The sequence below is a fragment of the Eptesicus fuscus genome, chromosome 6 (genome assembly GCF_027574615.1).
Source record: "Eptesicus fuscus isolate TK198812 chromosome 6, DD_ASM_mEF_20220401, whole genome shotgun sequence".
Taxonomy (NCBI): domain Eukaryota; kingdom Metazoa; phylum Chordata; class Mammalia; order Chiroptera; family Vespertilionidae; genus Eptesicus; species Eptesicus fuscus.
Window position 1 is genome coordinate 106,513,495 of NC_072478.1, and position 12,830 is coordinate 106,526,324.

Below are 12,830 nucleotides of genomic sequence, written 5' to 3' on the forward strand. Positions count from 1 at the left end.
CCCGCCCTGTTAATGCCAATGGATGCCCCTGGGCCACGATTTTAGGGGGCAGACGTCACGAGCAGCTGGAAGTCAGACCGCCCGCCTTTCTCGCCGGTTCCGATGCGGGCGCAGGAGCGGAGTGCGCGTCCGTCCCTCGAAGGCCTGCCTGGCCAGCTCTGCTCACACCGGGGCCTGGGGTCTGGTCCTCGGTGCGCAGCCTCCCCACGCCCCCGACGGGCCTGCGGACAAGCCGTGCTCGGGGGAGGAAATCAAAGAATCCCAGAACCATACACGCAGCTGTCTGAACGCGTTTATGTTTGGTTTCGACGGCGGCAGGGGCAGGAGGTGCCGGCAGGGAGGACGAGTGGCAGGAGCAGGCGGGCGGGCCGGCCTGTCCGTGTGGCGCGTGCTCGGTCCCAGGCGGCGGTGTGGGCGTCGTGGTCCAGCTGTTCCCTTTGGCGTGCGTCCCACTCCACCTCCTGCAGCGTCACTCCCCGGTCCCGGGCCCCTGCGGGCCGGCGGCGGTGATCACCCCGGCCTGCGTGCTCACAGTCCCACTGGGCTCCTCCAGCCGGGACCGCTTCACCTCGGGCTCCCCGGAGGCTGCGGCAGAGGGGACGGCGGTGGCTGGCGTGGCGGTGGCTGGCGTGGCGGTGGCTGGCGTGGTGGTGGTGGTGGCGACTGCCGGCTCCTCGGGCCCCACCTCGCACACCCGGGCGACCACCACGGGAGTGGACGAGCTGGCCTGGGCCGCCAGGAGCTGCAGGGGGCTGGTGAGGGCTGCGGGGAGGGAGCGAGGTTACCGATGGGACCAGCACTGGGGCTGAGTGCGGCCCCGCTCCCAGCAGCCCCGGGGCCAGCCGCCCACCTGCTCCCACCCCAGCTGGACTTGCTTTCCCGTGAGCCACCCCACCTTAACCCCGGTCCCCCTCCACCTGAGGGGTGCACTGTCCCTGTCTACTCCAGCACCTGCCCACTCCCCCTCCGCTGCCTTCCTGAGCACCTGGCTGAGAGCCAAAGCCCTCAGCCCTCAGCCCTCAGCCCCGGTCCCCAGAACGTGCCCTCAGCCCTCAGCCCTGAGCCCTGGTCCCCAGGACGTGCCCTCAGCCCTCAGCCCTCAGCCCCGGTCCCCAGGACGTGCCCTCAGCCCTGAGCCCTGAGCCCTGGTCCCCAGGACGTGCCCTCAGCCCTGAGCCCTGAGCCCTGGTCCCCAGGACGTGCCCTCAGCCCTCAGCCCCGGTCCCCAGGACGTGCCCTCAGCCCTCAGCCCCGGTCCCCAGGACGTGCCCTCAGCCCTCAGCCCCGGTCCCCAGGACGTGCCCTCAGCCCTCAGCCCCGGTCCCCAGGACGTGCCCTCAGCCCTCAGCCCCGGTCCCCAGGACGTGCCCTCAGCCCTCAGCCCTGGTCCCCAGGACGTGCCCTCAGCCCTCAGCCCTCAGCCCCGAGCCCTGGTCCCCAGGACGTGCCCTCAGCCCTCAGCCCTCAGCCCTCAGCCCCGGTCCCCAGGACGTGCCCTCAGCCCTCAGCCCCGGTCCCCAGGACGTGCCCTCAGCCCTCAGCCCCGGTCCCCAGGACGTGCCCTCAGCCCTCAGCCCTCAGCCCTCAGCCCCGGTCCCCAGGACGTGCCCTCAGCCCTCAGCCCCGGTCCCCAGGACGTGCCCTCAGCCCTCAGCCCTCAGCCCTGAGCCCTGGTCCCCAGGACGTGCCCTCAGCCCTCAGCCCTCAGCCCCGGTCCCCAGGACGTGCCCTCAGCCCTCAGCCCCGGTCCCCAGGACGTGCCCTCAGCCCTCAGCCCCGGTCCCCAGGACGTGCCCTCAGCCCTCAGCCCTCAGCCCTCAGCCCCGGTCCCCAGGACGTGCCCTCAGCCCTCAGCCCCGGTCCCCAGGACGTGCCCTCAGCCCTCAGCCCCGGTCCCCAGGACGTGCCCTCAGCCCTCAGCCCTCAGCCCTCAGCCCCGGTCCCCAGGACGTGCCCTCAGCCCTCAGCCCCGGTCCCCAGGACGTGCCCTCAGCCCTCAGCCCCGGTCCCCAGGACGTGCCCTCAGCCCTCAGCCCCGGTCCCCAGGACGTGCCCTCAGCCCTCAGCCCCGGTCCCCAGGACGTGCCCTCAGCCCTCAGCCCTCAGCCCTCAGCCCCGGTCCCCAGGACGTGCCCTCAGCCCTCAGCCCCGGTCCCCAGGCCGTGCCCTCAGCCCTCAGTCCCGGTCCCCAGGACGTGCCCTCAGCCCTCAGCCCTCAGCCCTGAGCCCTGGTCCCCAGGACGTGCCCTCAGCCCTCAGTCCCGGTCCCCAGGACGTGCCCTCAGCCCTCAGCCCTCAGCCCTGAGCCCCGGTCCCCAGGACGTGCCCTCAGCCCTCAGCCCCGGTCCCCAGGACGTGCCCTCAGCCCTCAGCCCCGGTCCCCAGGACGTGCCCTCAGCCCTCAGCCCTCAGCCCTGAGCCCTGGTCCCCAGGACGTGCCCTCAGCCCTCAGCCCTCAGCCCTCAGCCCCGGTCCCCAGGACGTGCCCTCAGCCCACAGCCCCGGTCCCCAGGACGTGCCCTCAGCCCTCAGCCCCGGTCCCCAGGACGTGCCCTCAGCCCTCAGCCCTCAGCCCCGGTCCCCAGGACGTGCCCTCAGCCCTCAGCCCCGGTCCCCAGGACGTGCCCTCAGCCCTCAGCCCCGGTCCCCAGGACGTGCCCTCAGCCCTCAGCCCTCAGCCCTGAGCCCTGGTCCCCAGGACGTGCCCTCAGCCCTCAGCCCTCAGCCCCGGTCCCCAGGACGTGCCCTCAGCCCTCAGCCCCGGTCCCCAGGACGTGCCCTCAGCCCTCAGCCCCGGTCCCCAGGACGTGCCCTCAGCCCTCAGCCCTCAGCCCTCAGCCCCGGTCCCCAGGACGTGCCCTCAGCCCTCAGCCCTGGTCCCCAGGACGTGCCCTCAGCCCTCAGCCCTCAGCCCCGGTCCCCAGGACGTGCCCTCAGCCCTCAGTCCCGGTCCCCAGGACGTGCCCTCAGCCCTCAGCCCTCAGCCCTGAGCCCTGGTCCCCAGGACGTGCCCTCAGCCCTCAGCCCCGGTCCCCAGGACGTGCCCTCAGCCCTCAGCCCCGGTCCCCAGGACGTGCCCTCAGCCCTCAGCCCCGGTCCCCAGGACGTGCCCTCAGCCCTCAGCCCCGGTCCCCAGGACGTGCCCTCAGCCCTCAGCCCTCAGCCCCGGTCCCCAGGACGTGCCCTCAGCCCTCAGCCCCGGTCCCCAGGACGTGCCCTCAGCCCTCAGCCCTCAGCCCTCAGCCCCGGTCCCCAGGACGTGCCCTCAGCCCTCAGCCCTCAGCCCCGGTCCCCAGGACGTGCCCTCAGCCCTCAGCCCCGGTCCCCAGGACGTGCCCTCAGCCCTCAGCCCTCAGCCCTCAGCCCCGGTCCCCAGGACGTGCCCTCAGCCCTCAGCCCCGGTCCCCAGGACGTGCCCTCAGCCCTCAGCCCCGGTCCCCAGGACGTGCCCTCAGCCCTCAGCCCTCAGCCCCGGTCCCCAGGACGTGCCCTCAGCCCTCAGCCCCGGTCCCCAGGACGTGCCCTCAGCCCTCAGCCCCGGTCCCCAGGACGTGCCCTCAGCCCTCAGCCCTCAGCCCTGAGCCCTGGTCCCCAGGACGTGCCCTCAGCCCTCAGCCCTCAGCCCCGGTCCCCAGGACGTGCCCTCAGCCCTCAGCCCCGGTCCCCAGGACGTGCCCTCAGCCCTCAGCCCCGGTCCCCAGGACGTGCCCTCAGCCCTCAGCCCTCAGCCCCGGTCCCCAGGACGTGCCCTCAGCCCTCAGCCCTCAGCCCTGAGCCCCGGTCCCCAGGACGTGCCCTCAGCCCTCAGCCCCGGTCCCCAGGACGTGCCCTCAGCCCTCAGCCCCGGTCCCCAGGACGTGCCCACAGCCCTCAGCCCCGGTCCCCAGGACGTGCCCTCAGCCCTCAGCCCCGGTCCCCAGGACGTGCCCTCAGCCCTCAGCCCCGGTCCCCAGGACGTGCCCTCAGCCCTCAGCCCCGGTCCCCAGGACGTGCCCTCAGCCCTCAGCCCTCAGCCCCGGTCCCCAGGACGTGCCCTCAGCCCTCAGCCCTCAGCCCCGGTCCCCAGGACGTGCCCTCAGCCCTCTGCCCCGGTCCCCAGGACGTGTGCCGTCCGATGCCCTGCCCTGTCTCAGCAGCGTGAGCTGTGACGGGGACAGCTCAGTGTCACGGTGCCCGGCGCTTAGCAGCTGCTCAGCCGGTGGACGCCCGACCGGCGGACGGGATGGCCAGGCAAACGGTCCCCTGGGCACTGACTGCCTGAACCCGGGCTGCGACGCGGTGCGGCGGGCGGCAGGAACTCACCGTAAGCGCTGCCGGCTACACTATTGGAGGGGACCGCGTGCCTTCCGTTCTGCGTGACGGCCCGGACCGGGAGGGGGTGCTGCCCGATGCTCACGGGCGTGGCCGGCTGCAGGATGGTGACCGTGTGCCCGGGGACGCCGGGGGCCATCTGGCTGGCCACCGTCTGGATGACGCGGCTGGCGGCGGGGATGGCGGCGAAGGCGATGGTGGGCTTCTCCTCCAGGCCTAGGGAAGAGCGCGCGTCAGGGACCCCTTGCCGCGGCGCCCGCCCTGAGCTGCGGGTTTCCGGCGCCGACGCTGGGAAAAGCCATCGCTTCTCAAAAGGAAAATGGCACCGAGGAGTTAAAGCCAGGGTGACCGAGGGACAGGGCTGTTAAACACACGTGTAACGGTCACTCTACAGCCAGGGTGACCGAGGAACAGGGCTGTTAAACACACGTGTAACGGTCACTTTACAGCCAGGGTGACCGAGGGACAGGGCTGTTAAACACACGTGTAACGGTCACTCTACAGCCAGGGTGACCGAGGGACAGGGCTGTTAAACACACGTGTAACGGTCACTCTACAGCCAGGGTGACCGAGGAACAGGGCTGTTAAACACACGTGTAACGGTCACTTTACAGCCAGGGTGACCGAGGGACAGGACTGTTAAACACACGTGTAACGGTCACTTTACAGCCAGGGTGACCGAGGGACAGGGCTGTTAAACACACGTGTAACGGTCACTTTACAGCCAGGGTGACCGAGGAACAGGGCTGTTATACACACGTGTAACGGTCACTTTACAGCCAGGGTTACCGAGGGACAGGGCTGTTAAACACACGTGTAATGGTCACTCTACAGCCAGGGTGACCGAGGAACAGGGCTGTTAAACACACGTGTAACGGTCACTTTACAGCCAGGGTGACCGAGGGACAGGACTGTTAAACACACGTGTAACGGTCACTTTACAGCCAGGGTGACCGAGGGACAGGACTGTTAAACACACGTGTAACGGTCACTTTACAGCCAGGGTGACCGAGGGACAGGACTGTTAAACACACGTGTAACGGTCACTTTACAGCCAGGGTGACCGAGGAACAGGGCTGTTATACACACGTGTAATGGTCACTTTACAGCCAGGGTGACCGAGGAACAGGGCTGTTATACACACGTGTAATAGTCACTTTACAGCCAGGGTGACTGAGGGACAGGGCTGCTCCTGGGAATGGCTGACCTCCATGCAGACCCGCCGCAGGCGAGGCTTCCCCCGCCCCCACTGCTGGGATTCACCCCATTAGCGACGGGGCCCCGGTTCCAGCTCAGGGCTGTGTAACGAGTGTTTACTTTAACGACTTCTAAAGACTCCTCTCCGCGCTCGAGAGGCCTCATCCTTGGGTTCCTGCTCCCCCCCCCCCCCCCAACAGGGCGACCTGGGCTGCGAGCACCCGGCTGCTCCTCACGGGGAGAGCGTGCTCTGGAGGTGACCCTGCTGACTGCACAGGGCAGGCTCCCCAAAACACAGGTAGCAGGGAGTGGGGGCAGCAGGCGGACAGCTCCACGTCCTGGAGCCCCAGAAGGGACCACAAGCTCTCACCTCTCGCCTCGCTGCCCAGGTCCAGCACCGCGGCGCCGGCTGCTTCATGGGCGGCCCCGGCTGAGGCCTGGTTGGTGGTGAGGATGTACCCGTTGGCGGAGCTGGCGGAGGAGGTGACCACCCTGAGCATGGTGACAGGGGGCGCCTGCTGCACCACGTGGATGGCGTGGCCCGGGGGCTGCTGTGCCGTCACGATGGATGCAGGCATGTAGGCCACGGGCTTGGCCACTAAACTAGGAGGTCGGGGGGGCACGGCCATGATCACGGGCTGGGCGCTGACGGGAGAGCCTGCAGAGAAGGAGCGCGAGGTCAGCGGGCCCGACACCCCCGGCCCGGGTCTGGGTCTGCCCGCCGCAGGGGCCCCTCTTACCGGGAGCGCTCTGGGAGTAGCGGTACTCGGGAACAGAGGCGAGCTTCGACCCAAAGTCGGGGTCGTGTGGAATGGGGGAGCCCTCCCGAGACAGGCACTCCGGAGTCTGCAGGCCGCTGGAGCGAGGGGACATCAGCCCGGGGTGGGTGGGCGAGGCCGGGGCGCTCCTGAGGACGGGGAGGGGCCACGCGGGGAGCGCGGCCAGAAGCAAGGCCTTAACACAGCGGAGGCGCTAGGACGCGGACCACCTGCGCCTGGCCTCCCCCGCCCCCGCCCGCTGGCCCCACAAGGGGTGCCCACTCCTGCAGCGAGGACGAGCTGCCCGGCCCCCGGCCCAGCCCAGCCCCGGGGACGCACGCTGCTGTGGCCACAGATGAAGCCACGCCCCGAGCTCCTGCTCCCCAAGGGCCCAGCGTCCCCGGGACAGGGCGCTGTCCTCCGTGTTCACCACACAAGCTCTGTGGGACGGGCACCGACTTCCCGCCAGGAGAGCCTGCCGGGGGGAGCCTGCCGGGGGGAGCCTGCCGGGGGGAGCCTGCCGGGGAGGGCCTGCCGGGGGGAGCCTGCCGGGGAGGGCCTGCCGGGGAGGGCCTGCCGGGGGGAGCCTGCCGGGGAGGGCCTGCCGGGGGGAGCCTGCCGGGGGGGGCCTGCCGGGGAGGGCCTGCCGGGGGGAGCCTGCCGGGGAGGGCCTGCCGGGGGGAGCCTGCCGGGGGGGGCCTGCCGGGGGGGGCCTGCCGGGGGGGGCCTGCCGGGGAGGGCCTGCCGGGGGGAGCCTGCGCTCCCGAGTGACTCATGTCCCTTGAGTGACCCTGTGCCCCCGAGTGACCCGCCCGGGCCTGGAACAGCCCCCTCCTCCAGCCCTGCCCGCCGGCTGCCAGCATCGGGCCTTTCCTCTCGGGGGACGGCCTCCTGCGCCCCCCATGCAGCTGGGGAAGCAGTCTTCATTCTGAGTCTGTGACCCACGGTAGACACCCCTCCCTCCCCGACAAGGGGCGCTGTCCCCGCGGCAGAGACCCTCCCTCTGGCCGGAGTCCTCGCCTGGGGACCCCAGCGGTCACCCCGTCGGTGAAGGCGCTCGAACGTGCAACTTCCTGCCTGGGCCCCATGGACCTGGCTTTACTCGACGACACCAAACCCTTCCCACCCACCTCTGCCCCCAACGCAGGCCGAGACCCAGCCCACAGCAAAGCTGCTTCCCTGTCCTCCTGGTCTGGGGGTGCCCTCTCCCCAATTCCCTGTGCAAGTTCTACGTGCAGCACAAGATCGGGGGCGCAGCTTCCAACGTGGCCCTGAGGACGAGCCACCTTCACAGACACCCCGCACACAGGGCTTCCCGGGCAGCGCTGGGCACACGAAGGCGCCTGGACCCCCCCCTCGCCCCCGGAACTCCCCCCAGCGCCGCTCATGGGCAGAGCAGCCCGGAGCCCTCACGCCAGTGCCTCGGAGGCGCCTGCTGCGGGGGGGGGGGGGGGGGGGGGGCGCGAGGGGGGGTTGCGGGGCCTGCAGGGAGGTGCTCGAGCCTAATGAGGTCAGCAGGGTGGGCCCAGTCCAGGGACGGTGTCCTCATGGGAAGGGGATCGCGGACACAGAGAGCGCCACGTGCCGCCCGCCCTCCGCCAGAGGCCCTTCCCACGGCTGCCGACGGCAGTTACCGTCAGCGCGGACCGGGACAGGCCCTCTCTCAGGACGGGGAAGGGCCGTGGGCGCCGGCTCACCTGGAGGACAGCGGCCCGAAGGGGGTGCGGAAGCAGGAGACGCCCCTCTGCCTGCGCTTCCGGAAGGCCTGCTCCACCAGCTTGGCCTCGGAGGCCGGGTCGATGCGCCAGAAGGACCCCTTCCCCGGCTCCTCCTGGGAGCGCGGCACTTTGATGAAGTAGCGGTTCAAGGAGAGGTTGTGTCGAATCGAGTTCTGCAGGCAGAGAGGGCACCGCTCGCTAGCAAATCAGAAAGCCACGCCCAGCCGCCCCCACCGGCGGCGGCTCCCGCGGGCTGGCCAGGCCCGTTCCTGGGGGAGTGCAAAGCACGGGGAGCTTTTCCTGCCAAAACCCAGGGCCGCATCGCTCCGTTCTCGACGCAAACGCGAGGCAGCAAAAGCGACCCCTGGTGGAGGAGGGTGCCCAGGCGGCCGGCACGGAGCCTGGCCGGGCGGCTCAGTGGGTAGAGCGTCGGCCCTCGGATTGAAGGGTACCAGGTTCAATTCTGGCACATGCCTCAGGTGCAGGTTCAATCCTGGCCCTGGTCGGGGTGCGTGCAGGAGGCAACCCGGCGATGTTTCTCTCTGTCTCTTCCCCCGCTTCCACTCTCTCCAAAAATCACTGGAAAAATGTCCTCGGGTGAGGATTAACAAAACAAACCAACCAACCAACCAACAAAGGAATGCCTGCGCGACCCACTGGCAAAGGAAAGAAACCAGGAGACACACGGGGAACGGGACACGCTGGTTACGCCTGATGCAGACACGGTCTCAGACCCCACGCACAGGAACGCGCCCGTGATGGACACGCGGTGTGAGCACAGAGCCCAGCAACGTGACGAGGCGGGTGTAGCCATCCTCACGCTCCCGGCCCTCCGAGGGCGGGGCCTGGGCGCACCGGGACGCGGCCCATTTTGGACGCTCTGCGGGGCCCATGTCCCGAGCCGGCGTGAACCTCACCTGCCAGCCCTTGTCGGCCGTCCGGTAGTAGGGGTAATGCTTGGTGATGTGGGCGTAGATGCCGCTTAGTGTCAGCTGCCGGTCCTGCGCCGAGGAGATGGCCTGCACGATCAGCTGTGCGTACGAGTAGGGCGGCTTCGACTCGTCCTGGGGAGCAGGCAGCGGTGAGCGAGGCGTCCCCCAGCCCGCCCACCACGGCCCTCCCAGCGCAGCAGCGCCCGGCGGGACAGGTCGGTAGTGTGTCTCCTTCAACCAGACCCAGCCACCTGCTCGCTCCAAACAGGAAGCGCCCTCCGCCTCCCGGCGGGGAGGAGGGTCTCGTCACGATTTGCTCTGACACCTCCCTCCTCATCTCACAGCTGATTTTGAAAGTTCCCAGGGGGGAAGGAACCGAGACAAAGCTGTAAGGCAAAACCTTTCCTCCTCTCAAAGACCAATTAAAACTAAAACTGCTTGGTCAACAGCGGACGGATGCGGGGAATGCCGGGAGAAGGAGCGCGGGGCGGGGGGTGAGCTGAGACCTTGGGGCTGTCTCCTCCGGACGTGTCTGCCTGCTGCTCTGAGGCGGCCTTCGCGGCGAACTCCGCGGCCAGCTGCAGGTCCGAGGTCACGTTCTGGACGAATCGGTAGCTGGAGGACCCGGCCCCACGTGGACTGGCCGGGCAGGAGTTGGGAACACTGCGGAGAGAGAGGACACGCTCCGGTCACGGTCCTGGGAGGCCTCTGTGCAGGAAGCGGGACCCGGGGCCCTGAAGGAACGGGGACACGTGCCCGCACTTCCCTGCTCCGTGACTGGATGGCACGGCGCCCGCCGGATGAAGGTGGACCGTGCCACCAGAGGACCGTCATGTCCTCAGCCCAGACCTGGCCCAGGGAGGCGGCCTGACAGGCAGGGTGGCCGCAGGGCCGCCGCTGTCCACACGGGGGCACCCTCAGCGAAGGTCGGAGCGGTGCTGCTGCTTGCCCGTTCCAGGAGGGCCACCAGCCCTGCCACCGTAGCCACCTGGCTCCCTCTCCGCGGCGGCAGGGACAGCCCAGTGTGGGGCAGAAGCATCTCCGCTCCTCTGCGGCCGCCCCAGGCAGCTCCGGGCCTGTGGGTACCGGCCTGCGCCCCCCAGCGTCCAGCCCGTTTCCTCAGTAACACACCACACGGAGATCCTGGCCCTAAAGCTAATTCCATCACAAACCCCGAGAACATCCCTGCAAGCACTGGAAGGGGAAGCAGGTCTGGAAGGAAGGAGCCTGCCTCCTGGAACCACGGCCCTGATCGCCGGCCTTTTCCGGCCGAGAGGGTGCTGTGCGCGCAGCACGTCACCCACACCCACACGGGACGCGGCGGGAAGCAGCTGTGCGCGCAGTACGTCACCCACACCCACACGGGACGCGGCGGGAAGCAGCTGTGCGCGCAGCACGTCACCCACACCCACACGGGACGCGGCGGGAAGCAGCTGTGCGCGCAGTACGTCACCCACACCCACACGGGACGCGGCGGGAAGCAGCACGGCACCTTCCGAGCCCGGTCCTCAACACACACCTGCTGGCGGAGTCGGCGGGAGGGGAGGGTCGTCCCAGGCCCCGGCCACGCACGCAGCCAGGCTTTTCCAGGGCGTCCTAGGAGCCAAGGCCACGGCCACGCACGAAGCCGGGGCGGGGGACACGCAGCCCGTGGCTTCTCCTGAGGTCCCGTGAGGCCCTGCGGCTGCTCCACACCGTCCACGCCCTCCTGGACCCGAAACTCCCCCCACCCCACCCAGTGGAGAGGACGCGGTGGCTCCTGGGCCACACTGCCCGTCCCCAGCCGCTGTTTGTGAAAGGTCAGAGAAAACTGCCGTCCGACCTCCAGCGGAAGCGCGGGCGCGGGCTGGCCCGGGACCAGAGCCGCTCGCAGCCTCTGCCGAACCTCGGGACGGGCCAGCCGGCCGCCCGGGACGTGCCTGTGCGCACGCGGCTTCTGGCCTCCGAGCAGCGAGCTTCTCAATGAGCCCTTCACCCCGCGGCCGGCGGCCACCTGGGACCCCGCTGACCCCACGCCTCCAGGCCAGGGCGGAGGCCGCTGCACGCACGCCGAGCGCCTGGGGCAGTCGGCGGCTGCGGGCTCTGGGGCCACTGCAGGACGCCGGCGTCCCCGAGAGCTTCTTGCTGCTCCGCTGAAGCTGCCTGGCAACGAGCAGAGCCGGAGACAACGCCGAGGGAGAAGCAGTGTCTCGGGGCGAGGAGGAGGCGTGCTGGCTCCTGGATGGAGCCGAAGCAGAGAGCCGCGCACTCAGGGCGACGGACCGCCGAGGCGCGGGAGCCTGGATCCGCGCGGAGAGCAGCACGGGGGTCACATGACTCAGGTGCCGCCCCGACTTCGGATGAAAGGTGGACACAAAGCGAGATGCACGCGAGCCGGCAACCGCCGCGCGTTTTATGGAAAATGATCTGAAGTCACCTTTCCGTGTAGGCCACGAGCAGCACCTCCTCGAGGCCGGCCTGGCCTGCCAGCGGCTGCTCTGGACGCGGCAGGACCAACGCGGCGCCCTGGGCACCCAGACCTGGCACGCGGCTCGGAGACCGTCCAAGACACACCTGCCAGGTCTGCGCCCACACCCCGGCACCGGGAGAGAAGGCAGCGGGGTGCGTGGGGTGCCTGCATGCCCGTGTGGCGGACACGCCGCCCGCTGGGCACACGGACACGCCGCCCGCTGGGCACACGGAGCCAGCTCGGCCAGGACAGCGTGTAGGAAGGACCAGGGGTCAGAAGAGTGTTAACTTCTGAGCAGCATCACTGGAAACTAGAAAGCGACGTGAGTTACGAGGGAAACGCCCCCCTGGAAGCCCTGCAGGTACCCGCCTCCCGTGCGAGAGAACAACAGTGACCACGGGGGGTGGGGGGTGGGGGTGGAAACACTCCCCTCCGTCCCGCCCCGGAGCCCCTGGAGGATGTTCCCCAATAAACACAGGGCAGAGGCAAAGGCAGACCCGGGGTCAGGGGAGGGCACTCCCGGGGCACCCGACGTGGGGGGAGGGGGGCGGGAGGGGAGGCCTGGGCGCCAGAGGGAGGCCTGCCAGGCCTCAGGCACGGAGACCTAACCCAGCACGGCGAGGCTCAGGCTCGGGGGGGGGAAGGGGGTAAGCAGAGCGCCGCCAGGGCGAGGCTGTGATGCGGGCCTGGTGCCCGGCCACCCAGGAGGGCGCACGCACCACGGCACAGCGGCAGCTCCGGGCCTGAGGCGACACCGAGCAAAAGGCATCGGGTGAAGCCCCGGCTCCGGCGGAGCTTTCCGGGGGGAGGTGGGGGCGGGGGCGCGAAGGGAACGCGGAGCCTCGCCGTGGAAGTCAGTCTCCCGCATGCAAACCCGAGGGCCTGGGGGCGCGGGTGCCGTGAGGGGAGCGCCGGAGGCCGTGCCGGCTGCGACCCGGCGCGTGGCCTCAGAGAAGCGCCAGCGCACGGCTCTGGTGGACAGCGTGAACGCGAACGCCACAGCAGGGGCGCGGGCACGAGGACTGCACTGCCCTCGGGGTCCCGGTCTGTAAGGGGCGTGCGCTGTGCCCGCCTCAGCACAGGCCTGGCTCGCCAGCCACCGTCTCCATTTGTCACGGAAATTAGAGTCTGTGGCTCCTGACCCCGAAGAGCAGGTTTGTGACGAGAACCAGAGCTGAGCACGGTCCCCGACGCCAGGTGCTCGGGCGTTTCTGAGGACGGGCACGAGGAGGGGCGTTTCTGAGGACGGGCACGAGGACATTGCCACGGGCCGGGCCGGGCCGGGCCGGGCCGGAGAGCGGGACCGCGGAGGGCGCTGCGAGGGCTGCAGGCTTTGAAGTTTTACTGCGTGTTCCGCTCACCTCCGCCCAGTCTCAGTGAGCACGTTACTTCCGTTTTTGACGTCTGTCACAGAACAGTCGAGAGCAGCCTGCCTGAAGGAACGGCTTTCGAGAGCCCGGCTGAG

At 69.9% G+C, this 12,830-nt stretch overlaps 1 protein-coding gene across 2 annotated transcripts in view; it reads right to left on the reverse strand.

The window, feature by feature from the left end:
• The window catches only part of FOXK1 (forkhead box K1), a 42,335-nt gene continuing 29,505 nt past the window's right edge, over positions 1 to 12,830 (reverse strand). For both annotated transcript variants that reach the window (XM_054718244.1, XM_054718245.1), the window contains exons 3-9: positions 9,423 to 9,579; positions 8,902 to 9,048; positions 7,964 to 8,157; positions 6,249 to 6,415; positions 5,879 to 6,166; positions 4,303 to 4,527; positions 1 to 762 (exon numbers count right to left, since the gene is read on the reverse strand). In XM_054718244.1, the coding sequence (XP_054574219.1) occupies positions 470 to 762; positions 4,303 to 4,527; positions 5,879 to 6,166; positions 6,249 to 6,415; positions 7,964 to 8,157; positions 8,902 to 9,048; positions 9,423 to 9,579 (1,471 nt within the window). In that variant the 3' untranslated portion in view covers positions 1 to 469. The remainder of the gene's footprint in view (positions 763 to 4,302; positions 4,528 to 5,878; positions 6,167 to 6,248; positions 6,416 to 7,963; positions 8,158 to 8,901; positions 9,049 to 9,422; positions 9,580 to 12,830) is intronic.